Raw genomic sequence first — 27,774 nt, forward strand, 5'->3', positions numbered from 1 at the left:
CTAGCTGGGAAAATGTGACGTGTGGATCCCGATGGCCTCTGTCCCTGATGATTCAGTTATTATTTGATTTATGTGGTCTTGCCGCTGCCCTTGCTTTGACCCTCGGAATGGCTGTGTGGGAAGTTTGTGTCTCACAGATAGAGTGAAGTGCTGCTCTGCAAAGTGTTTGGAGCCAATGCAAAGAAGCTGATAAATACAGAAAAGACTCTTTGCTTCAGATGCACCCCAAAGAGGAACCATAAGACGACACCTCCTTGGGACTAAGCAGTGTAAGTACTTTATTCTCTTTTCCAAAGTCCTCAGGATTGTCTAGACTTGACAGAATGTTGTATGTCAGAGATATAATGTCAGGTTTGCCATTTGATTTTCAAAATGCGGTGTTAATTATAATGAAAGATGCAACCATTCAGTCAATTTTAGATTTTTTACTGGTATTTCCTTACAATATATAAGGCATTAGGTAGGACTTACAACTGTATCTGGTTAATGGGGACACAGCCTATTTTCTCTTAGCTTGCATAGGCTCCTGGCTCATACTGAATTTATACCTGATACTAAAAATTGCCTGCTCCAGCACCTATTCGGGGGGTACAATATAGTCCATTTAACTTGAGAACTGGATCTTGCAATTTTGCTAATGTGTGCTTAATTTTGAAATTAAGGATATTTTAGTATTTTAAGAACAATCATTATCAAAATTTATGACATCTAAATAAGGACAGTTACTTCTTGGGTTGTAAGGAAATGAAGTTCATTTTTTGTGGGGCGGGGGATCTTTGTCGGGGCATGCAGTCAAGTCCCATGGAAGTAGTTAGGCCATTAATAAAAAAGTAGAGAGCCGCGGGTAGTAGAATACTGAATTACCATGCATGTCCTCCAACCTTTCCCAAATGGAAATAAAGACACGGGTTGGATCCAGATTTACTAAGAGTAGATCCATTGAAATCAACTAACTGACTCTGCTGAATGTTTAATACCCCAGGATCATTGGGTCGTGATCTTTGCCTATTACAAAAGCCCATCTTTGCCTGCTGCATGCATAGGGAGGCTGACTTTTTATCTATGCCTTGCTGCTGTCCATTTAACTATGACTTGATTTTCTTTTTGATAGGACAGCATATAAATATCAAACAAACTAACAAATATCCCCTGCTAATTGTTGCAGATCATGCCACTGTTAATGGCGCAAATACAATTGGAAAGTTGGCAACCCTTTCTGTAGCCTGTCATGCACTGGTTTCTGAAGCAAAGTTAGTAAACTGGCTGTAATAATTTACTTTTAAGTGGTAAATTTATTAAATGTACTGGAAGGAAAATGAGGGCATCCTGACACTTTAAAATAGGGATGAAATGTGGATTTACCAAAGTCAGAGATCAGATACAGTAGATATGGCTATATATGGCAAAGGTCGGCCTCCTCCAGACTCTGTGGGTAAAATTCAACATATGCCCTATTTAGAGCAGACCCACTGAAATTAATGGGACTTAAGCTAGTCATGACTAATGTAAGTCTCAATCATTTCAATGGGACTCCTTGAAGTAGGACTTATGTTAAATTTTACCCAAAGGCAGTAGCAGAATAAAATGGAATTGCACAATTCATACAACTTTTAAATGAGGCAAAATTTGTTTTTGTTTTTTTGTTTTTAAATGATTTTATGAAGATCTTTTTAACCAATTATAGTAGTGGGATAATAGTTGTCAGTTATTTTGCTTAATAAAGTAGCCAACCAAGCTATGACTTCATTATTAGAATGTCAGAAGAGAAGAAAAAAACCTTTTATTTTCCTTCGTATTTTAATTATTTCTTTTAAATATAGGACAGTGTACTCTATTGGCACTATTTGTAAATCTTTGGCTTATATTGCCCACCTCTGCGGTTGTTTCTAGATGGCTGCAACTCTCAGCGACGGTAGTGCCCAAATGAAATGGTAGCAAAAGATGTGTCTATGAAATCACTATGCTTCTTGCCAGTAAAAGCCACCACCTTAAAGTATCCTTGAACTGACTGATTGATTACATTTCTATACTGCCTTATAGCTGAAACCAAAGTAAAAACTGAGAGCAGTGCAAGATCTATAAAGCAATAATACTTAAACAAACGCGCGCACACACAAAACGGAACAACTCAAATGCCTAAAAAAATGCCTGGTGCTGAAAAGACCACAAAGTAAAGTGCCAGGTTAGCCCCTCTTCAGAGAGCATGCCACAGCTGGGATGCCAGCCCTGAAAAGTCCCTTTGTTTAGTAGCCATCCACTTCACCTCATTGGGTGGGGGCACCCAGAGAGAGGTATCTAAAGATGATCTTAGGGTCCAGGCAGATATATATGGGAGGAGAAGATCCTTCAGGGAGCCTGGCCCCAAGCCATTAAGAGCTTTGATGGTTAATGCCAACAGTTTGAATTGGGCCCAGAAATGGACTGGAAAATCAAAAGTGCTGGTGTAAAATTATTATATAGGCCAATCCCTGTTAGCAATCTCGCTGCCCTTTTTAGAACCAGCTGAAGTTTCCTGGCCGTTTTCAAAGTCAGATCCATTGCATAGATAATATATATACATCAATGTATTCAATGTAGTTAAATTAGCAGAGATATTATTCAAAAGATAATGATTCACACAATCCTCATGTTCATGAATGCAGAATATTATGGGATTTGTTCAATTAGTGACTGGATCCCTGATTATAAAAACAGTTACTTGGAAATAAAGGTCAATGAGAGGAATTTCAAACAAGACAAAATAGCATGAAGCCTATTGGGTGTCCTATGTGAAGATCACACACAAGTGTATTTTAAATGTGGGTGTACACATACTAGAAAGCCACAAGTGGCGGCACTCCCAGCCACTGTACACAAGAAATAAGTTGTGTACAGTTGTGATTGCCACATGTGATGACCAGCACACAGGATTTACATCTTATTTCCTAGATGTATTTTTTTGTAGATACTTCATCTCATTTGAAGCGGCTGTAAGCTTCAGGGGGGTTCATTTCCAAGTAGGTTTTATGATGGCAGCTTTAAGTTGGTAATTATTTATCTACATTATTTCACTCATCTTTTAAATCTATGTTTTCAACCAAAAAGACCTTTAAACCGGTGCACGGCATAGTATTATGACAACATAAAACAATAATAACAAATTCAGAAAACATTACAAGAAAAAAGAAAAAAAGCCGAGCTTGATATTACTGCTGCAGCTAGGAAAGAAGCAACATTAGCTGTAATCTTGTTAAAATACAGGCATGCTTTGATTTATGGCTCAGTGCTTTAGAGATAATGAAAGACTTCTCTGTAAAATTAAATGTTCAGATTATAGCTGGATCTCTCTTCTGTTAGTAATAACCTAGAACAAAAGAATTTATTAATTAGTTAATATTGGCCCATGCTTGATTTAGATACATGGAATTTCAGCAATTTGTGTGTTTCTGGAGCTGAAGATAGGGTTAGGACAAGGTCCAAATCAAGATTAAAATCTGCTGCCTAAATGTGGTGTCTCTGCAACCTCATTTTCTTTCCCAGGATATGAGTGCACAACAAAAATGTGAGAAAACTTTCAGCTTGAATTCCTAAAATTCTCCCTGGTTAAGAAATTTCCCTTTTGACACTACTGTCAAAATATTTACGATATATGTTAATGTACTGTCAGTTCAAACATTCTGAACTACTCCCTGGAGGGTCTCCTTCAAGACCTATGTTCTACATTGTGTAATAGTTAGAGCAAGCGTCACAATTTTTTTTTGGCCATTAATAACGTTAACAGCTGAGCAGCATCTATGCTAAAACCAATAAATAATTTCTGCCGAGAGATTCTACTGAAGTTTTTGGGGTCACATGTTCAGATTTTACCTTTGAATACGCATTAGAGTTAATACTTGTATAGAATAAATAGGTAACTCATTTTGCATATTTTGCATTTCATTCTTCTGTTGTTTCCTCTGAGCTGAATCTCAGATTGTAAGCCTCTTGGGGCCGAGGCCTGTCCTTTTTTACTCTGGCTAGTGTTATGCACTCTGGTAGTGCTATTCATCATTATCTACGATAGTGCTGTGGCAGCACAATTGTATACATGTTTACTCAGAAATAAGTTTCACTGACTTGGATCCAGAGTTGCTCTTTTGTGAACAGAAGAGTGCCTTCTCTTTGCAGAAGGGTGCTTCATCCAGCAGAAATTCCCCTGATAGAAGAGGGAGAGGTCATTTCCCTCTTTCCCCTATACAGCCCCACACACCAATTCTTCTGTCCTTCAGCGCCCCTCCCCCCTTTTCTCCAAGAGTCCCTAACTTGTCTGGAGCTGATTTTAGAGGGTGGGCACAAGGAGCTGGAGAGGGTGGGGGAAATCAGTTAAAATTGCATTCTCTTTTTCATTAGTGGGAGTGTTTCATGAGTAGACTTCCACTCAGGGGATCTGGGGATCCAACCCACTGCATTCAGTGGAGATTGTTCCTGACTAGATGTACAAAAGATTGCAATATGAGAGCCAGTTTGGTCAAAAGTAAATCTTTTAAAAAATGATTAATTTCATATACTCCCCAGAAACTATGGAGAAAAAAAATAGTTGCAAACATTTGGTCAGTGGAGGCTGGTGACTCTGATGTCAGTGGACCAGTGAAACTTCTCCAAGTTTCAGTCAGAACCACTCAGACCTTTATAGGAGCTATCAAAGATATCTTAACAGAGAATATCTCAACATTCTATTTGGGACTAAAATTCTGTTCTGATGCCTTTCTTTTTCAAATCAAAACGTTCTACATTAAAAAGTCACATTATCCAACATGGAGCATATGGGGCATGCATGTGTGATTGGAGATTTCCTCTTATGTTTTATTCCAACTTTTATTGCAATTAAGATTGTATCCTAATTTTGTCATGAACTTCTGCTAAAGTTGTTGGTAAGAGAAGCTCACTTAACTTGCCTACACACAAAGCTAACTTAAGAGTGTTCAGAAACTTCAGCAGGTTCAAAGAGCTGCAGCCAGATTGTTGACCGGGGCTGGTTACAGGGAGCATACGACTCCCCTGTTAAAACAGCTCCACTGGCTTCCAGTCTGTTTCCGGGCACAATTCAAAGTGCTGGTTATGAAAAACCATATTCTCCCTTATGAGCCTGCCCGTGTGTAGAAGACACACTCTAGTTTGAGTGCGGAGAAGGCAATAGAGGAATCCTGTGCAGGAGAGGAAGGTAAGGATTTAATGAAGGACTGGATTGTTCCCTTGGTACCTCATTTATTTAGTTAAGAAAATGGTTAATAGATGAATAACATTTCCTTTCAAGCAATATACAAAAATATTCTGGAATTAAGTCACACAATTTTAATTTTAAAAAATGCATATTTGGTGATTAAAATATGTAGACTTTGTACATGCGCAACTGATCTTATTGATAAAGGTCTCATGAGTCATACAGGCGCTTCTGTTCCGAACAAATATTTACAAAGATAGCAAGTGGCAGCATTCCAACCATGCCATACCTTTTCACCTTCTGCTGCTTTGAGCCGCAAGAGGGGATGAGATGTCTGTAGGAGCAAGCATTAGCAGGATGTGTCTTTTTAGGAATCTGTAAACAAGTGTGGCACATGTCATGAGGCAGTTTTCCAACTCTTAATAAAACCAAGATGTTTAGGGTGTTCAAAGTTTTTTTTACACTCCAATTCCATAAAAAACCTTTCTCTGCCTCCTTAATAAGACAAGAATGCACAGAGGAGAACACCCCATCTTGTTTAATCCCAACTACTAATTTAGCTTATCTTAAGCTGAATGTCTGTTTTTAACCTTAATGACTAGTTTAATAATAATAAACACACACAGTTAAATCCCAAACTTTCACTTGTGATATTTTCAGGATATAGTTGATACTATTTTGCAACATGTGCTATTTTAACCCTCGGATGAGATGAGTTAACCAGGCAGAAGCTTGAGTTACTTTCTACAGAACATTGTGGCAGTCTTATCGCCAAGGACAGTGCTGGCAGGAAAGCTCTATCTCCCAGCTCATTTGATCTCTGCCTTTCCTGATTTTTCCTCATTACATATACAGCAATTAGCCATATTTACTTGTTCTTTGTGGTTTTCTGTACTTGTGAACGGATGGATGCAAATGTTGATGCTGCCTAGGTGCGGGCAGTGTTGTAATTCCCTGTACCAATGGAGATAAGTGGGATGGGATGTTCTCTCCTCCAGGTTGAACTACTGTCAGTCACGTTGGCTTTTTCCATGTGGTAGGCGGGAAGCCACTTTGCATGGTGTGGTACCTGAGTCCTTTTGACTGGTACTGCCTAGAGCAGTGGCATCACAAGAGGGAAAAAAGGGAGGGTGTGCATGGGAGAGGCAACATTTATTTCTAGGTGAGTGAGATGTGTCCCATATGTTAGAATCTCTGAAAGAAAAATAATGGCATATTTCACATTGAAACTTCCACCCTAAACATATTATTTCTGAAATAAATGGGGAAAAGGTTACTTGAGTCCCATACCACAGAAGGTGAAATTAATTTTAATTTTGAAAAGTATTAATTTGTGGTTATAATTTCTTTTCTTTTCTTTCCCTCCCCCCCTCCTTTTTTTTTTTTAAAAAAAAACACACTATTTGGCACCCTGTATATAAATAATAAATTAATCCTTTCTCCTGAAGGTCAGATATTTCTCCTTTCCCCTCAGTGGTTTGCCTTTGTTTTGTTGGCATCTTGAAAAGTATGTCAGTAGCTGCCAAATGCGTACCCTTTGTTTGCTGAATCTGTATTTTAATTGTGGAAGAGCTACAGAGATACATGTGAGTAGTGACAGGAATCCAACAATGGGGTGGCGAGCTCCTTGTTTGGGGAGGCACTTGCCCCCCCCCCCCGCTCTAGCACCAGCCCAGGACTAGAGATGCAGACTTTTAAAACGGCCTTCCTCAACCTGATGTCTTCCAAATGTTTTGGACTACAACTCCCAGCATTCCTGAACATTGGCTATGTTGGCTGGGACTAATGGGAGCTTAAGTCCAAAACATGTGGAAAGCACCAAGTTGGGAAAGGCTGCTTTAAAGTGCATGGCATTATAATTTATCATAGAATCATAGAATTGGAAGGGACCTTAGAAATCAGCCAGTCCAGCCCCCTACTCCGTGCAGGCTCTGCACTGCAGGGTGCAGCTACAGTATCCCTGTTAGATAGCTATCCAGCCACTTTAAATACTTCAAGGGAAGGAGGACCCACTACCTCTTGAGGCTATCTGTTTTTATCACTGAACAGCTCTCACTGCTAGTTACTCATAATGTTTAACCAAAATCTGATTTCCTGCAATTTCCACCCATTGTTTCTAGTCCTGCCCTCTGGAGCAATAGAGAACAAATCTGTCCATCCTCTGCATGGCAGCCTTTCAGATATTTGTCTCGCCTTATTCTTCTCTTCTCTAAGCCAGACATACCCAGTTCTTTCATCTGTTCTTCATAGGACTTCGTATCTATTTGTTCTTCTCTGGACATACTTGTCAATGTCCTTCTTAAAGTGGGGTGCCCAGCTAATTCAGAATAGAGCAGTGTTGCATTAGCTTTCTTAGCTGTCACATCACACTGCTGGCTTATATTTAGTTTGTGATCCACTAAGGATGTCTCTACATTAAGGAAAACTCCCGCATCCTTATTAGGGTTTCTTCTTCTGGAGTATTTCCACATTCATTACATGCTTCTTTAGATGGCAAACACATAATTTTAAATTGAAAACGTACCCTCTGGGCAATGCTATTAAGTTCAATGAGATAGTGGCAGAATTATAGCACCACGGTAGCTTTACATACTCAGGGAATGCCGCTATTATTTGCAAAGATTATAAATCCTACATTAGCTCTTTTTTTTTTTTTTAAAAAAAAGCGAGATTTCCAGGGAAAGCATGGGAGACATCCTGGAGGTTGACAGCATCATATAAAGCACACACAAACTTCCATGAATTGCCAATCATGGGCATGCAATAAATCGTTCATGTAGAGAAGTTCTAAGACTCCTAGGTCCTTTTCACATGTACTGTTGCCAAGCCAACGTGTTTTGACCGAAACCTTCAGGGACATTGTGGCTTCTCTCCCTGCCTGTGTGTGCTGTGTCCACCATAATTACCTGTGCTACAGCGTGTCATCTGAACCCAGCGCACAGCATTGTGGGGGGTGGTATTATGCCCACCCTACAACCAATGTCTTGCTGTATGGATTGTAGGATAGGTATGAAATTACCCCTGCTGCACCATGAGGTGGGTTCGGACAAGATACCAATCTGTGCTGCAGAGCAAATAAATGACTGGCACATCTGCATGGATGGACAGGGGATAACCGCGATGTCTTCTCCTCCCCTCCCCCCCGATCATCTGAACAACCACCAAGTCTTTGTTTGTTTTACAAAGCCCCTAGTGAAGATTTTAGTCAAAATGCTTTGGGCAGAATAAATTATAGCTTAAGGCAGTTTAGAGATTCACTTTTCTCATTCCTTCATAGTTCTTCCCCTCCTTTTTTCTATTAATCTTTGAACATTGAACTCTGAGGTATGGTGTGATACAACTAGAGAGTGGGCCTCCTTAGTTGTGGCACCCTGCTTATGGATTTCTTTGTCCCAGGCAAGCTTGCTTAGCAACTGCATTAATGGCTTTCCAGTGCCAAGTGAATATTTATTTCTTTATTATCTTCCAAGGCCTTTTAACTTGATGAGGCATTTTATGCTGTGTTTCCCTCCCCTGTTATAACTAAACCACAACATTCCAAGACAGATGCAGGAATTATTGAATGAAGTTTATGATTTTTATGACTATACCACTGAAACAGAAGAGTGACTGGAGGAATGACTGACAACTGAGGCTACCATGGAATGGTGGGCGGGGTTAGTGGCAGTTGGAGAAAGTCAGGTAGAAGAACAAAGACAGTTAGTGAGAGATCAGGAAAGTGGGAGCGGAGTTAGGACTAGAGATTGAAGAAATTGTGGAAATGAAGATAGAACGAACACCAAAAGTTGCATTGCTGTCACTATTTGAAGAAGACTTTAAATGTAAAAAGGAAATTAAGGAACTGATAACGAATTTGTTGATCGCAGCAAGATTGATTGTAGCTAGGAACTGGAAGATTCAAGGGGAATATTCTATTGAAGAATGGTATAAAGAAGTATGGGATATAGCTATTAATGATAAATTAACAAGTAATATTAAATGGAGAAGAGGTATAGCTAAATCAAATGATTTTGAAGGAATTTGGAAACAGTTCCTAATATTTGTGTTTTCTAAAGGAAGTGGGAAACCACCAGCAGAAGAAAGTATGAGATTCTGGAATCAGGAATGAGATCCCGAGGTGGGGGGTGCACTTGTATGTTAATTTTGATTATGTTATTAAGATAAGATATTATGTATTCAATATTCAACATTTTGCAGTATGTTGTTGTTGTTGTTTTATGTGAAATGTAATGTGTATGTTTAAGTAATGTAGAAATATATATATATATATATATATATATATATATATATATATATGGACTAGAGATAGTGACCTGGATTGAACATAGTGACCTGGTTGGCTAACCCATGCTTTCTTTAAAATCAGCCACTCTACATGCCAGTATTACACTTCCCAGCATGCCTTTTGTGGCCCACAGGTGCCCGCATCCTCTGAGAGGGGCTTCCCTCCTCTTGTTGCCAGTGTTGCGCCTTGCTAGAGTGTAGATGAGTAGCATCGCCAAGGAGGGGAGGTAAGCGGCTGTCAGTGGACATGCCCAGCTCCAGCCAAGTCCTGCTGGGAGAGTCTTGGCCTGTGCTTCTCACCCACCAAGTGCTCCATTAGGAGCCTGTATTGAAAGGCTGGGGACGGGACGGGCACTTGACCCCCTTCGTTGGGCCTGTTTCTGGGCATGCACAGAGTGCCTCCCCTCCCTCCCTCTTAAGGGCGAAAGCTGCACACGCACTTCCCCTAGATTCTGAGAAAACAGTGATATCAGGATGAGGTGCCTTTGAGCATGTTCAGAGTTTAGCCACTCAAAGTCACACTGTTGTATCTAGTTATGATGGATGGGAGTAGGCACCGCAAATGGACACAGCCCATTTATGTGGGTTGTTTCCTTTTATGTGGAATTGGGTTGACTACTCAAGATCAACCTTAGGAGTCTGGGTTGTGAAAGGCACGCAGTGTTGCAGCAGCCACCCACCTATGCACACTCACAATGGCCACCAAAGGCCACTAAGTCTGGCCTCCTGCCCAATGCATGCTGGGAGTTCTACCAAAGGCATGCTGGGAGTTGTAGGCATAAACCTAGGTTTTTTATTAAATTATTTTAAAATACTGAAAAACCCAAATTCGTGTTTTTAGGTTTTTCTGGTACATTGTCCTGCCAGGCCTATCATCACCATGTACATCGATGGTGCTATATAAATAAATAAATAAATAATAATAATAATCATGCCAAATTTCTAACTCATCTGGAAGTGAGCAAACATTTCCGGACATACATCCCACACAAATACTTTCAGCTTTATAGGTAGAGATACATTAGTAGTTTTGCGTGATAGCAAAGGAGATAAAAGGCGGGAAGGAAATTCCAGAGCTATTCCATCCCTACCAAGAAAACAATCTTTTGAAGCCATTAGGGTCCAGGCTACTTGAATAAGAATTGGGAATGTTTGAAGGAAAGTGTTAATGGCAAGGTAGACTGTATTATTAAGAAATAAGATGAAAGGTAGGTTCGATAGAATCATATTCTTGGTTATTTCATTAAGACCCAGTGATGCAGCTAGGGCAGTCTCTGGGCCAAAGTCCTGGGCCCCACAGTCCAACCCTCCCCCCAGAATGACAACCCAGAGAGAAGCAGGTGATTAGGACACCAGAACAGCAGAAGCAAACTCTATTTTATGCTGTTGGCTGCTCAAAGAGTCATAGCCAAAAGTAGGAAAACTGCAGAACTTCTAGGACTGAAATCATGGTATATAGAATTATGGTAAATAGCCATGACAGAAAAATTTACATACCAACTGAAACTAGCTAAATGCAAAACAGCTAACTTTTATAAAATATAGCAGGATTTTATTCTACATACTCCTCAGGGACATACACAACAATATTTATTTATTTTATTAAATTTATATACTGCTCCATAGCCTTTACTCAGATTATGGAAAAGAGACCAAATATAAGCCTGATGAAGCAAAGAATTATAAAGAAAACATCTAAGCAGCCCATGGATTTCATGTATATCTTGGTCTTTAAAATAAAGCAGAAAAATATAAATGGAGGTTAAATGTACTACTCTCTATCAATAATTAGATTTAAATTCAAGTTAATTCTGTTTATTTACTTTTATTCTATTTATTTAGTTCTTTTTATTTTCATTTTCTTGTGGGTTTGGTTGATTTTGTTTGGAAAATTATTAAAATCTTTTTAACACCCCTCCCCCATTTTATGGTTTTGTACTAACATATCAGGAATGTAGAGGCAATTATAAGGATGCAATGGGGGATGGAGGAGGGAAAAATGTTAGTTATGTGGTTCACAAAGTAAATAAGACACATGGCCATCTAAAGAGACACCCCACCCCACCCTTAAAACCACGTACATGCTTTGCATGCAGAAGGTCCCAGGTTCAATCCCTGGCTTCTCTAGGTAGGGCAAGGAAAGAATCCTGCTTGAAACCCTGGAAAGCTGCTGCCAGTTAGTGTCAACAATACTGGGTTAGATGGACCCACAGACTGACTCATAAGAACATAAGAGCCATGCTGGATCAGACCAAGAGTCCATCTAGTCCAGCACTCTGTTCAACCAGCTGTTGATCAGGAACCCACAAGCAGGACATGAGTGCAACAGCACCGTCCTGCCCATGTTCTCCAGCAACTGGTATATATAGGCTTACTGCCTCTGATACTGGAGGTAGCACATAGCCATCAGGACTAGTACCATTGATAGTCTTCTCCAGGAATTTAGCCAACCCCGTTTTAAAGCCATCCAAATTGGTGGCCATCACTACATCTTCTGGAAGTGAATTCCATAATTTAACTATGCGCTGTGTGAAGATGTACTTCCTTTTATCTGTCATGAATCTCCCACCAATCAGTTTCATGGGATGACCCTGGGTTTTAGTATTATTAGGGAGAAGAATGCCTCCTTAAGCACATTTGCCACAACATGCATAATTTTGTACACCTCTATCATGTCTCCCCTTACCCTCCTTATAACCTTTCGACAGATGCTTCAGTCCCTTTATTATTTTAGTTGCCCTTTTCTGCACTGACTCAAGCCATAGCTAGATGGGGTGATATCCCGGGGCGATCCCTGGGATTGTCCCTGTGTGTCCACATGATGCATAGGGGACCCTGGGAGTAGGAAGGGATGATCCCTCTCTTGCCCTGGGATCTCACCCTACCCGTTAAGTAACCGCGATGAGCCGGAAACTGCACACAGGGCACAGAGCTCTTCAGGAGCTCTGTGGCCATCGAGGGTGGGGTGAGTGGGGATTAAAAAAACCAAAAACTCAGTTTGGCACTCGAGCACGCCTTCTTCGTTAAAAAAAAAATGGCGGGCGCGAAGTCCTCTTTCTTCCTGGATGTCACGCGCCTCGTGTAAACAGAGAGGGATGAACTTGCGATCATAATATCGTGATATTCTAACTAGGGATGTGCTCCGCTTCTAATCGGACTGGTGAATTAGAAGCGGAGCGGGGTGCTTCACCTCTCCTTAAGGCGGAGGCGAAGAGGATTGGGGGGCCGGCGGAGCGTGGCGAAGAGGATCAAGGTGAAGGCGGATCCTTCGCCTTGATCTGGAGCTCCGCTGGAAAGGTAAGTGGGGTTTACCGGGCCCTGCCGCTGTCGCCCATGCGGCGACAGCGGCAGGGCCCGGTAACCCCCCCTCCTCTCCCTTACCTGCCTCCGTCCGCGGTCCCTCGGCTTCTTCAATTGAGCCCACGGTTCAACCAGGAAGTCTAGGCCGCACTTGCGGCCCAGACTTCCTGGTTGAACCACGGGCTCAATTGAAGAAGCTGACGGACCGCGGACAGAGGCAGGTAAGGCCCCCTCCCCCTTGGTCCCTTACCAGGCTCTGCCGCCGTCGCCGCACGGGTGGCGACGGCGGCAGGGCCCGGTAACCCCCCCCGCCCTCCTCTCCCGGCCTTACCTGGCACCACTCCCCTCCACTGCGGAGCTCCGATTCAGAGCCGGAGCTCCGCGGCGAAGAGGAGCGGAGTATGGGCGGCGCGGAGCGGAGCGGGCCAATCCGAAATTTTCGGATCGGCCCGTTGGGTGGAGCGGGGGGTCCGTGCACACCCCTAATTCTAACCCCTCCGCCGTGCTAGACCCATAGGTATAAGGCAGCTTCCCATGTTTCTATGTTCACTTTTAGTCCCAGCATAATATGTAATTTTAAAGTGAGAATTCATTTTTTATTTAGGGATAGCTCTATTGCAAACTACAGACGGTCCATGCAACAGTATTCCTCTTTTCTCCCATAAGTTGCTTCTGGAAATTCTCTGCTTTTGGCAGCAAAATCTTGATTCTTGGAAGTTAAAAATAACTAGCAGCATTCCCTTTTACCAGGTTTGCTTTTTGAAAGCACAAAACACCCAAACTGAATGAAGCAGTGGGAGCTCGAGCAAAGCATGGCGAACACCTTTGTGACAGTACCTGATGGATATTGCCTAAGTGAGCCAATCCAGTATTATGGTGAGTCCAGCAAAGAGAAACATTATCCAAAAATGTGTGTGTGTCAGAATGAAAATTTACATAGTTGTTGAATGTTGCTTCTGGATCATACATGAAAGAAATTCAAAGGCTATCTGGGTGCCATTTAAAATTTGAGACACTGGGCTCATCTACACCTGCAACCCTTTGGGGAGTGGAGAGGGACGATCATGGAATTTTCTACTTCTGGAATCGTCCCTCAGGGGCCACAAGCCAGCAAGTTGCCCCATAAGTAAAGAGAGATGTTCTGGGGTGACATTATTTTTTAAGGAGGAGACATTTGCGCAAAACAAAAACAAAACAAAGTGGTGCTAGAAGATGCCAAGCACCATCCCAAAGACGGCGAAAATGCTCTTTCCCTCACCCTTGGACTCCCCCTGCACAGCACCATGCCCGTTTCCTGAGCCTTGCTACTTGTGGGGAAGAGGGAGAACCCTAGGAGGGAGAGCCACACCACCCAAGGAGCTCAGGATGGTCCTGAGATGGCAAGGGGGGTGGGTGGGGAAGCAGTCCCAGCTATCCAGGGAGAACTTAGTGCTAGTCCCTGGTTCACCCTGGGATCAGCTGTGTGTCATTTGGATGACCACCCCAGGATAAATGGCAGGTGTAGACAAGCCCAGTGTGTGTGTGTGTAAGAATTTCCCCAGGTGACATCTATGTCCAAGATTCACAGCAAAGTTCAAAGACCTGCTCTTGCTTGGATTCTTCAAGCATTGAATTTCATATTCTGCATATATGGTTAAACCATGTATGTTAAGATTATTTGTGGTTGTAACTTTTTATACTTCATAATAGTATAAAACATGCATGCTCCTAAGGAATACTTGTAGTCCCAAACACTGGAGGACAGAGGACCACAACACCATTATAAGAACTGCTATGTAACGTTAAGAATTGATGCCTGTGGGCCAGAAATCTCTTGTCTTTGCTGATCTGATCTAAATTGATCTGGGAACCATTTTGGTCAAAGCAGGGGGAGGGGAGGGATAAAAACCAATTTGAAATAGACAAACAAAAGATATTAAAAATAATCTAAAATTCAGAGGTGTCAAATACTAAATTAATCCACTGTTTGTGATTTTTCTGAATAATCTAGATGTTTTGCCAGAACACATCAGTTATCCGCTGCAAGATCTCGACTTCCAACCTGCTCCTTATTGTCAGTATTCAACAGTTCAGTTTCCTCCAGTACTACAGTCACCATCTCCCCAGTCTCATTACAGTGCATACAACTTGGACTCTCAATACAGCGATGGGCAATACATCATCAGTAATTGTGAACTCAGTAAGCCCACCTGCATGGGTGTTCATGATGATGGGGGAGGATATCCTGGACAGAAACGACCCAGGCTTAGTCACTCTGCTTTGCGAATAAAGGGACAGGAAGAACTCTGTGTGGTTTGTGGAGACAAGGCTTCAGGATATCATTACAATGCACTCACCTGTGAAGGCTGCAAAGGTAATAGGGGAAGAATTTTGAGACTGAAAGGAAGTGCTTCAATTTGAACGGCTTGGAATGCCCACTGTTATTCAAAATCAGGGAATCAAGCCAACAGGCACCTTGTGGGGGAGATAGCCCCCCTGCATGCCCTGTATACATAAAGACACACAGCCCCCTTATCTCTTGGTCTGGGTAAGATTATGATGTGTGTGCACCCCCTAGGGGTCAGGAAAGCATGGAGCCTGTTTCAGGTTTCTGGAGGCCTTTCATGGTTATAGGTGGTGGAGCTGCAGTAGGAAAGTAGTTCAGCAAAAGGGCTATTTTGAGGTATGAGAAGAGAGACGGTTTTGAGGGTGAGGACAAGGAACTTTGAACATGAAGGTTTTGAGGGTGAGGACAAGGAACTTTGCTATTCCCCACTTTGCTCTACATCAAGAGTGGGCAGAAGGTAGATCTTCTGTGTTTTGGACTTCCTCTCCCGGAAGCTACTCCCAACCTGGCTAATGGTCAGGAATGCTGGGAGTTGAAGTCCCAAACATCTGGAGATTTATTTTCATCCCATGCCTGCTTGAGATCATCCACCACCCTACATGCTGCCGTCCAGATATTTGGAACCTCAACTCCCATCAGTCTCAGGCAGCATGACCAATAGCTGAGAATTGTGTCTGAAACATCTAGAGGGAAGCAAGTTGGCAAAGGCTTTTCTAAATTATATTGAAATGGTAATAATAGCTATTGCTTTGTCTAATGGCGACTATATGCTGATATAATAGCTTTGATGTTTGAGAGCTCATGGAAGGTTTCAGGTGTATTATACAGGTGCCCTCCGGATGTATTATACAGCAAGTTCCATAATTCCCAGCCAGCAGTCCTATACATTTGGAGAGTACCAGATTGGGGAAAGATGAAAACAGGAAATCAGGGCTTATCTGAAAAGTGTATTTATATGTGTTTGAGAGAGGGAGAAAAATGACTTTATTTATCAAAAACAAATTGGATACAATCCCTAGACTTCTACATATTGCTGATTAATATATTCAAAGGTCAATTCCTGTTTTACCCAATGTATTATAATGCAACATTTCTGGTTTATTATAAATGACAATTCTATCAATAAGTATAGGCACCAATACATTTTTGGGACAATCCTTCTTACCAATAGCTGGAGTAATATTCACAGGCTCAATAGAGCCCTATTTTTCCACCTGCTCTCCACGCAAGCACACAGGCATTATGGGAAACAGAAGGAAAGATTAACCCCTATTTATATTCTCCAGCACACCTTTGTGTTCAAATCACCACTAACCATGAGTTCCATCAGACGAGCGTTTTATTTCACACTCATTACTGGGCACTCACGGATTTTCACAAGTCCCTCTCATGATGCTGTCTGCCTTCCACATGCCTCCTGCCCCTTCTAGGCTTCTTTGTGCCACAAAAAAAAATCCCAGTAGGTCCAATTTATTTTAAAAAATTAAAGTTGCGGCTATCTCCTGCTGTGTGCAGGAGAAGCAGTGCGATCAAAACAGCCCACTGAATGGGCCACATGCATGCTGAGGGACAAACGCGCGGGCAGAGAAGCAACGGTAAGCAAACACAATTTCACCCCATGTGATGATGCTCCGTGAAACTCAATGGGCTATCTTGGGCTACTCATTATCACTCAGACTAACCTACTTCAAAGGGTTATTGAGACAATAAAGTGGGGCGGGGAACAATGACAATGACCAGGTATGCTGCCCTGAGTGGAGAAACGCTGAGCTTAAAATATAAATACTTCTATTAATAATTATAAATAATTAATAACATGACTATTAACATTATTAGTTCCTACTTGTATTTATAATATAATACTAATAGCACAATTCTGTACATGTCTCTTCAGCAGTAAGTCCCATTGAGTTCAGTGGGACCTACTCCAAGATAGAGGGCTATAGGATTTCAGCCTAACTTCAGTTTCTAAATTAAGGCCTAATCCTATGCGAGTTCGGCATGCTGGGAGTTGTATGCCTTTTTCTGTCTAAATTTGCATAGGAGTACATCTGTACTTCCTGCCGTATTATTTTTGCAGCACTGTATCATGTCTGTGTAAATACTCTCTGCAAGTTAAAATAGAGCATCAGGATGATAAAAGCTTATTTTTATCTTCATCATTCCAAATTATTACTGCTAGGGTTTTTTCGACGCAGCATCACCAAAAATGCAACCTACAGATGCAAGAATGGCGGCCACTGTGAAATGGATATGTATATGAGGAGAAAATGTCAGGAGTGTCGCCTAAAGAAATGTAAAGCTGTGGGAATGCTGGCGGAATGTGAGTGCCTAAATTACAATAGTTTTTTTCCCTGACATGCCACTCAACTAAGCAAATTTCCCTTCTTGCTAAGACAACTAAGGCTGCAACCCTATGCATGTCTAGACAGAAAAAAGTCCTACAACTCCATGCTGGCTGAGGAATGCTGGGTGTTGTGGGACTTTTTTTCTGTCTGACCATATGTAGATTGCACTCTAAATGGTATTGCCCGTAAAGGATATGATAACTGAGAGCTTTGTCCCCTAGTCTTCAGAGTATTAATTAAATAATCAATTTGTTAAGCACCTCATAAAATAGATGTTTCTGGGCTTCATAGAGTACAAATTATAACAGTATATTTCTGACATAATAAAAATATGAAATCACAATATAACAATAAAAACAAGCCCCAAATAAATCCCTAAAGACATATACTGACATGCAAATACAAAAAAATAAAACTACCATCAGGCACAACAGCTAAAGCTACACTGGCTAAAATGCTGGACCATGGGTGGGCAATTTGTGGCCCTTCAGATATTTTTGACCTACAACTCCTATCAGCCCTAGCCAGCAGAGCCAAATGGCGAATGATGACCAAACATCTGAAGGGCAATATATGGCCCACCCCCATACTAGACCTTAGTACAGCCTTAGTTAGGGTGACCATATGAAAAGGAGGACAGGGCTCCTGTATCTTTAACAGTGAAATTCCCTCTTCATCACAACAGTTGAGCTGCAGGAGCTATACTAGAGTGACCAGATTTAAAAGAGGGCAGGGCACCTATGACTTTAACTGTTGTGATGAAGAGGGAATTTCACCAGTTTCTCCATATATACAAATGACACCTGCAGAAATTCCCTTTTCAATACAACTGTTAAAGCTACAGGAGCCCTGTCCTCCTTTTCATATGGTCACCCTACCTTAGTAATATCCTGGTGCCCTCCAGTTATTTTAGTCTGTAACTCCCATCATCCCTGATCACTGATTATGCTGACTGAGATTGATGGAAGTTATAGTCCAAAATATTTGGAGAGAGCTAGGTTGCGGAAGTTTGCCTTAGTAGAATACCTCTGTATTTATTTCTACATCTGCTAGGAATCAGTAGTTAGAAATGAGTTATGCCTCAGTCCTATACATACTTACCCACTGAACTAAATAGGATTTATATCTGAGAAGACCAGCATAGAATTGCGTTGTAAAACTTGATCCCATGACATGAAATCATTTGATGTAATAACCTTGCTGTGAAGCTAAGCAGGCTTCGGTCAGTGCCTTCAGAGCTGGCTACAGCTTTGAGTAGGGTGACCATATGGAAAGGAGGACAGGGCTCCTGTATCTTTAACAGTTGCATAGAAATGGGAATTTCAGTAGGTGTCATTTGTATATATGGAGAACCTGGTGAAATTCCCTCTTTATCACAACAGTTAAAGTGCAGGAGCTATACTAGAGTGACCAGATTTAAAAGAGGGCAGGGCACCTGCAGCTTTAACTGTTGTGTTGAAGAGGAAATTTCACCAGGTTCCCCATATATACAAATGACACCTGCTGAAATTCCCTTTTCTATGCAACTGTTAAAGATACAAGAGCCCTGTCCTCCTTTTCATATGGTCACCCTAGGTTTGAGGGGGCCGTCTGCAAAGCATCCTCTGCTTGTTATGAGCATCCTTCTACATCAGGGCATCCCTTCCTATGAGGGTGAGCCTTGTTAGCAGCAGTAACAGCAGCACTCAATACTAGGGGACTGAGGGACACTATATAAATTTCCCACAGTGCCCTAGAGCCACACTGTCCTGGAGGCATTGTGAGAAATTTAAATTTCTCCCAGATCCAACAGCCTAGTGTTGATTGGCATTCCAGATGGAAAAATTAATGTTACATAATGACTTAAAAATCAGGATATTCAAATTAAATTAAATCCAGATATCAGAATTAAATTAAATCAGGATGCTTGAAATATTTCATGACTGCTAGATAGTGTATAGACAATACTGACCTAGGCGGAACAATAGTCTGACTCGCTAGTCAAACATACAAGGTGTGTAAAAGGACATGCCTGAATATACTCTTTTGGAACTTGCCTAAGTATTTTGTTCTAGTATACATTTCTTACAGGTCTACTAACAGAAGTCCAGTGTAAATCAAAACGTCTCAGAAAAAAGAGTAGCTACCTTTGTAACATCAAAATGGAAGATGAGGGATTGGACAACAAGCATGTATCCTCTACAACCAAACCATTAAAAGTAGGGCCACATTTAATATTTTAATTGTTGCAATTTAATATTTTATTTTGCTTTAAATTCATGCACTTCTTTCTTTCAAATGTCCAGCAGAAAATGGAACTTACTCCTGGGGAACATGAGCTTATTGACCATATTTTGGCTGCCCATCAAAAATGCACAATCCCCCTTGAGGAAGCAAAGAAGTTTGTATGTGTTCATAAGATACAGTCCATTTTAATAAATGTAATATTTTGACTTTCTAATAGAATATCTTTCTAATCCTAAATATTTTTAATTAGTTGCAGGAAACTGCTAATCCTGAAGAGAATTTTCTACGGCTTTCAGAAACAGCTATGGTTCATGTGGAGGTACTAGTGGATTTTACAAAAAGACTCCCAGGTAACATATTCTATTGGCCATTTTGTAAATTGGTTTTACCAATTTCTTTAGCATTGTATAGGGCCTGTTCAGATGACAGGTTAAGCCATGGTTAGGCCACTAACCCTTTTGCAGCAAATGGTTAGTGATTGTGTTTAAACCGTGGTTATGTAGCCACCAGCTAAGGAATGGTTCACATGACAGGCTAAGCCGTAATGTTTAGCTGAAAATGCTTAACCACTGTGGTTTAACATGCCATCTGAACAAGGTCATATTGTATAAATGTGTGGCTTAATTACTTCAGGTATATTTTCTCTATTACTTTAGACAGTTTAACTTGCATGGCCTCATGCAAAGAATCTCAGGAAATATGTAAGAACATGGAAGTTTAAGGCTTATTATTCAAGGTATACCAGACTATTTCTGCTCATTTTTGTTTTAAACTCAAGTTGAGCAGAATAGACATGCAGAACATTTTGAAAGTTCGAAAAGGTTCAAAACCCGAGCTTTAATAGCAATTAATTTCCTCCACACTAAACAGGCAGTGAGGCCCTACGCCAGCAGGATGATGGACAGCCCTGCTTGGTCAGTCAGTGATCCAAAGATGGGTTCCAGAGGATGAAGGCGACCAATCGATGTGTGTGAGGGAGGGGGCAGGACCATGCTGCATGCAAATTTCAGAAAGACGATTCACTATGGATGAGCCACATTTAGATTATTCATGTGCCACTCTATGGTGAGGGGACAGAGGGGCAAAACAGTGGGAAAGGAGCAGGACTACTAGCACCCATGGCATGGGGTTTATACTAGTAGTTTGAGAATGCTAAGAATTCTGTGATAAAGATTTCTAGCCCTTGTCTCAGAATTTTATGGGGAGAAAAAAATGACCCAGTCTGCACATAATAACCACCCATGGGTTGTTTAAACCATGAGTTGCCAGGGCCGAGTGGTAGCAAGTGAGCATGCTTCTCCCCCAAGCTCATCATGTCTGCTTTCAATTAATATCCCATTCCTAGCTGTTACTGTGACCTAGAAACTCTGGGTTGTTTAGGAGTTAAACAATACAGTTAACTCATGGTGCGCAGGAGGTAGCTCCCTCCCACTAGATATTGTTAATTCCTGGGTTAAATAACCCAGGAATTGTAATTAAGTGCAAACCAGGTCAATGACAGTTAACCATTTTTGCTTGAGCCTTTGGTTTAACTAGTTCATTTGGCATTTAATTTGTTTGCTTTTTTGGTAATGTGATAATTGCATTGACAATTGATTTCAGAATTTAATTTGGTACACATGATCAGAGCGTAACTCTACACTTCAGATCTAAATACAGCTTTTGACTCCCGTGCCTGTTTTCAAAAAGGGGAGGAAAATGCAAAATATAATGCTGTGTATTAGCTGTCTTGAACACTGAAATACTGGAAGAGTTTTCATGTGCATTTTAGGACAAAAAGCTCCATAATAAAAACCTCAGCTAAAGCTCTGCACCTATTTCCATTAGGCCAATATGTGAAACCTGAAGCCTTCGATCCAAACCTAGATGTACTAAGAGTAGATAATCATGACTAAAGCAGCACACCTATACTATAGACTTACTAATAAAGCATTGTGCTCAAGGAGCCTTGCTTCAACCCACTGCAATGAGGCCATTCCTTGAAGACTGAGACATTTGAGTGAAAGTTGGTGTGCATTTTCAGAACATTCTAAGTTTCAAGTATGATTACCAGCATAAACCCTCACACTTTCTAAAAAAGGAGGGAATGCAAAATAAATTGCAGTGTGAAGGAAGACTTATGGAACACTATGCTTTATTAATAAGTCTATAGCATAGGTATTCTACAAGAAAAATGTAACGTTCAGACTAACTTATGACAGAATTACTTATACTTGAACCATGGGGGTGGGAGCCTCAATAACCTGTAATCCAGATCTGTTGGATTACACCTCCCATCATCCCCAGCCAACATAATCATTGGAGGGCACCATGTTGGGAGGACACATCTGGAAGGCACCAGGATGAGGAAGGCTGGGGTATCAGAAATAGCATAAGTATTTCCTGCGCCACACGTCGTACCCTAAACTCCACCTCATTTCAACCATTACAGATATTTCTGAGGTGTCTGTCATGACAGTAGTGTGTATCTAGTGTTCTGCTGCTGTGGCAGGACTTCTGATTAATCCAATAGCTTCTCAGCCATCGGACCTTCAGTTCTTATAATCTCTATGTTGTAATTGTATGTTTACAATGCAAATTGAATAGAAATTGCATGAGCAACTTGCTGTCTCCCATTTTCACAATGCACAGTTATGAAGAGATGTGATTTGGAATGTGTATAGACTTTCAGACTTGAGCTCTGCTTCTCAAAAAAGTTTCTTTGTGTAAATAAAAGCTTATTTCACAGAACAGCTGAGTCAAATTAGAAATATATCTGCACTATCAGAAATTGTCATAATTTATATTACCTACTTACTTCTCTATAGGATTTGAAAGCTTAGCCAATGATGATCAAATTGCTTTGCTGAAAGGCTCCACTATTGAAGCAATGTTTTTACGCTCAGCCCAAATATATAATGAACGAAGGATTGAGTGCCAATCATCATTCCGTGAAAGTAAGTTCTAACGTTAGCAGTTTTGAGAATTGATTGTCATTTAATCAGTCCACTTTAGGCATGTGATACCATAAGGCATTTCCCAACTATGTCATTTTCTTAGGATGAATCCACATTCTCTCTTATCACCTTATCAAGTGATACAATTTTTAAAATATGACAAAATATGTATCTCCATCGTAAGATTTTTTTTTTTTTTAAAGGAACATTCTGCTAAGTTACGGACTTTCATTTCCCTTACTCTAGGTCATGTAAAATTTTCTGACCATGCTATATGTGGTCAAGATAAAAGTACTTACTCCATAGAAATGTCTCATACTGAAGAAAGTCCAACGTCTACTAGTACAACAGGTAACTGGGTCTTTCACAGAGTATATAAATTTATTTAATAAATTGTTAAATCATTGCATATGTTAAAATACTTTTGAATTTTTTTATTAAAAAGGGGGAGATCATGGGATCTTCACCCCTCTGTTGTGCTAGACCGCTAGGCTCTATGTGATGGAGCTGTAGGTTTTATTTTTCTTTGCATCACTTCTAAGTTCTTACTTTATTTTTTTGAGTTTAATTATATTTTTATCCCTTTTGACGTGTCTTGCTGTTATTTACTGTCCTCTTTGTCCTTTCTCTCGTCCATCTTTTTTATCTGTCTTTGCCTTATGAAACTTCGATCTTCATCTTAACTCTTCATTTTTCCATCAAAAATATTCTTCTCTCCTTTCTTCTTATAATCCAACAACTTGGATCACCTGTGAAATCTGCTCTACAGACTCTACCCGGAACCATATCTATACGTCCTCCACTTGTATTCTTTTGTATCAACTCTTTTTCTTGGCATTCACATCTTTTTTTAAAAAAATCCCCTGCCTTTAATTTTTCAGCACATATAATCTTTTCCAATCATCATCACTAGGGTCAGTTGAATTCTCCTTCCTGTTCTTTATAATGGTTAAATCTGTCTTCTCATATTGTATTTAAACTTCTTCCATTAACTTTTACATGTCTTAGATTTTCTTCACATCTGCTCTTTTCTTTGTCCATCTCTTTACATCCTCCTTTCCTTGACTCCACCACTTACCATGGACTTTTTACCTCTCATATGAATGTGACTTTTTCCACTGACAAAGTTTGTTTTCAGATTGATCTTGCAGTTTTTATCTTGCTTGGATTTAGGTCAGGGCTTGTGTGTCAGGGCTTCATTTTAGGTAAAGAACCTAACTTTTATAAATCAATCAATAATATTTTCTCTAGCTACCATTTGATACTTTGTGGCTTTTTGTAGGTATCACTGAGGAGTTTATCACTGCACTATTTTACTTCTACAGAAGCATGGGAGAACTGAATCTGACTGAGACAGAGTACGCATTGCTTGTTGCAACTACTGTGTTTTTTTCAGGTATATTTAGCAACTATATAAAAACAGTGTTCAAATATTAAAAATGAACACTTTCAAATAAAATCATCTCTAACAAAGTATGTGATAAATATGATAGATATTTCATTGTTCAGACATCTATACATTAATTTCAATTTTTTTACAGTTGAATTTCTCTAAAGTGTGTAATTATTACTTCTTACTCTGTTCTATAACTTGGGACAAAATACCGGATTAACCCTACTTTACTAGAATTAAAGCTCCATCACACCGGGGGTTAACACGCTCCCTACCTCACTTCTCCGCCTGTGTTTTTCTTTCTCAAGTTACTTCCTCTTTCAAAAGAGGAAGGACACAATGAGCACAAGGCCCATTGAGTCCGCTGTTGTAATGGAGCTGCTTCTCCCACACACAGCAGGAGAGAGCAGCAATTCCGAGTTTAAAAATCATCAGACTTAGTTTTTTTTGTTGCGCAAGGAAGGCCAGAAAGCACATGGGAGGCACACGACATCATGTGAGGGACCCGAGCAAACCCCTTGAGTGCCCAGTAATGAGTGTGCAATAAAACGCTTGTTGGATGGAGCTTAGAGTATTTACAAAAGGAAAGGAGGAATATTCATGCATAAAACAGAGTTTTCTTCATGGATATGCAGACTTATGAGAAATCTGTAAATAATAGCTTAAGGATATTTATACTAAGCATGTTTTATACTTTCCCAAGAGTTCAGTCCTAATCCTCTGATGTTGTCTGGTAGTGTTCCCATCAGTGGTAATTGACATAAATCCTCCAAATGCGTTGTTAACACCATGCATAGTTAAACTATGGAATTCACTTTCACAGGATGTAGTGATGGCCACCAATTTGGATGGCTTTAAAAGTGGGTTAGACAAATTTCTGGAGGAGGATATCATTGGCTACTAGTCCTGATAGCTATATGCTAAATTCAGTATCTGAGGCAGGATGCATATGTACACCAGTTGCTGGGGAACATGGGCAGGAAGGTGCTGTTGCACTCATGTCATACTTGTGGGTTTCCCGTTGACAGCTGGTTAGCCACTGTGTGAACAGAATGGTGGACCAGATGGACCTTGGTCTGATCCAGCATGGCTCTTCTTATTTTTTTAATTGGGGAATTCCAGGGACAAAAGGGGACAAGCTTGCTTTAGATATAGTTATTCTCTTCTCTTAAGATGGTCTCAGTCTAGGCCCATCAGCTATACCAGCCTGGAGCTGGTGTTGCAATTCCCCCGCATTGCTTTCCATGGGGGTTCAATTTAAAATGCTATGAATTACTGGACTGAAAAGTCTGGCAAAACAGCCTCCACCCATTCTACCTTGGTTGGCATGAATCAAAAGGTCTTAAGATGTGATGGTAGATTGCTCTACCTGCTGCAATCTGATGCATGCTTACGTAGAGTAAGACTCATTGAATAAGGAAGGGGTTACTTACAATTAAGATTTGCACTATTAGAAAGAACTTTACTGGAAAAATATGTATTTGTTAATTTATTTTTACTAGCTTCCCAAGTGTCAGAAATATTTTTGGCTTTGTTTGATAACATGCTACAAAATGTGAAAAGATTTTACTATGGATTAAACATTTCCTGCTATGAAAGATACAATTTGGTGTTCTGATCAGCTATAGTGTCAAAAACAAATGTTTAAATATTTGTCATACATGGAAACTCGTGGTAAGCTGGTATTACAACATTTCTGATTATTTTATGACACCGTGACTACCCTGAGAGAAAAATATATTTATTATTTAATAATTTAATACCCCAGACCCCAACCTTATGTTGTCTATTTCAGAGGGTAGCTTACAATAACTAAAACACCAAATCAATCAAATATAAAATATATAACCATATAAAATAACACCAGCAGATAAAATAGTTAAAAAAACAAAGCTTTCTGTTGGTTCACAAACAGATCCTTATGATGATACCGAGCTCTAACTCTCTTTCTCAACTGAAGCCAAGGAGGCTAGGGAAGTCCTGAACCATTGTTTAGGTGCAGTGAGCAATTAGATGTGTGTGAATAAACAAGGAGGTGGTCCTCTTGGTCAATAGAAAGGCATGGGAATACAACCTGCTCTAGGTTGCACACTGTTTGAGAGATCAGGTATCCCAGGGAAGTTAGGTTGGCTCCTGTGTTATTGCCCTTTAAATGGCTGGTAAAAATTGTACTATTGCACCAAGCGTTTATTGCTCTCTGATTTTAGAAGGTTCCCTTGTTTTTTTGTAATGTATTTTTCAGGATTTTCCAGTTTTGTTTGAAATTGTATTTTATTGTGTTTATGGATGTATTGTAAATCGCATTGCCTTGAACATTCATTAATGAGGGACAATTCAGAAATATTTTAAATACATTATGGGCATAATCCTATTGAGATTGCCGTCAGTCTCCAAACTCAGAAACTGACAGGAATTCTATACAGTGGGAGCATTTCCCCCACTCTGCATTTTCACCTGTCTAGCTAGCTTTATCACACTAGCGTTATACTGTGCAATCACTGCGAATTGCATGCAAAGGACTCCAAAGTTTTCCACTTTATAATCTGCTTTTATTGTGAAGTACTCCCATGCATCCTACTTTAATTGTGCTATAAAAGCAAAAGACTCACTGTATTTTGATACTAGATTTCGAGCGTATCATCCAAGCGGCCACTGGGGCACAGGAGCAGGATTTGATATGAATTAAACAAATGCTTTCATCTGCATAAGCTTTAAAGATAAAGACTTCAAAATTGGCACAGTAATAGATATTAAGGAGAGCTTTAAGCATACCAAATTTGAATCGGATTGGGTCATCTGTTGATTTTTTAATGATTTTTTTTACATCCCCTCCCTTAAACCCACTTCCTGATATGCAAAGGATCTTGCCGCCTGGTAGCAACAACAACACCGACAGCTTAGCTCTATAGGGATAATTTGAGGGAAACAGGTACATGGGATGAAGCTAAAGGGCTCTGTGGAGGGGAAGGGTCAGAGGCTGGGGAAGGCTGGGGATAGCTCGTATCTTCACTTCCCCAGTCCCCTCCTCCCTGCCCACCAAATCTCCCCCGTTTCTTTCGCTCTGAGGTGTAACCTCAGAGAGGCAGCCAGCATGATTCTCTCTGTGCTAGTTGCGAGGGGGATGGTGACGGGAGCTTGGACTCCTGGGGCTGAGCACTGTTTCCGACTTCAGATCCAGGAATCTGAAGTATCCTATGCTCCCCCCGCCCCCGACTCTGTGACACTACAAAAAAAGACTCTGGCTCTTGTACTCAATACTGGAGGATAAGAGAACAACGCCTCAGAAGCTAGTTGCAAGGTTCAGGCAGATTTAAGAGTTGTGCACAAAATCATATGATTTTTTTTTTACTTTTAATCTCTTTCAGATCGTCCACTCCTAAAAAACAAGCAACATGTGGAGAAACTCCAGGAACCCTTTTTAGGAATTCTGTACAAGTATTCCAAAATATATCACCCTGAAGAACCACAACATTTTGCCCGTCTCATAGGGCGGCTCACTGAACTCAGAACCCTCAATCATAACCACTCAGAAGTGCTAGTAACTTGGCGAACAAGAGATCCTAAACTGACCTCTTTACTTTGTGAAATCTGGGACTTGCATTAAACAATGTACTAATTACTTAAATTGTTACCCAGGTCTGTTTTTCTAAAACATGCTATTTCCCAATTCTTGTACACTTATTAAAAGCAAATCTCGTTTCTGTTAAATGGCTACAGATTTCTTTTAAAATATATTGTGCTGTGATGATATTTGTTTCGGTTGTAAAAAACAACTTTTTTTG

The 27,774-nt window shown here is 40.5% G+C and overlaps 2 protein-coding genes across 4 annotated transcripts in view; one reads left to right on the forward strand and one right to left on the reverse strand.

Moving 5' to 3' along the window:
- On the forward strand, positions 1-27,700 carry LOC134410416 (bile acid receptor-like). 3 transcript variants are annotated; one of them, XR_010026263.1, is made up of 11 exons: positions 1-269; positions 13,514-13,639; positions 14,754-15,116; positions 17,272-17,412; positions 19,508-19,635; positions 19,723-19,821; positions 19,914-20,013; positions 22,471-22,599; positions 22,846-22,950; positions 23,925-23,995; positions 27,358-27,441. XR_010026263.1 is itself a non-coding variant. In XM_063143672.1 (11 exons), exons 2-11 carry the CDS (start codon positions 13,549-13,551, stop codon positions 27,594-27,596), a joined length of 1,509 nt encoding a protein of 502 aa, XP_062999742.1. In that variant the 5' UTR covers positions 1-269; positions 13,514-13,548; the 3' UTR covers positions 27,597-27,700. The 3 variants fall into 3 exon arrangements, 2 of the variants coding, with proteins under 2 accessions (XP_062999742.1, XP_062999750.1); XM_063143672.1 differs by having other exon boundaries at positions 23,882-23,995; positions 27,358-27,700; XM_063143680.1 differs by having other exon boundaries at positions 19,726-19,821; positions 23,882-23,995; positions 27,358-27,700.
- The window catches only part of TSPAN2 (tetraspanin 2), a 249,747-nt gene that overhangs the window by 19,951 nt on the left and 202,022 nt on the right, over positions 1-27,774 (reverse strand). The window lies entirely within an intron of this gene.

This window comes from Elgaria multicarinata, chromosome 1, assembly GCF_023053635.1.
Source record: "Elgaria multicarinata webbii isolate HBS135686 ecotype San Diego chromosome 1, rElgMul1.1.pri, whole genome shotgun sequence".
Taxonomy (NCBI): Eukaryota; Metazoa; Chordata; class Lepidosauria; order Squamata; family Anguidae; genus Elgaria; species Elgaria multicarinata.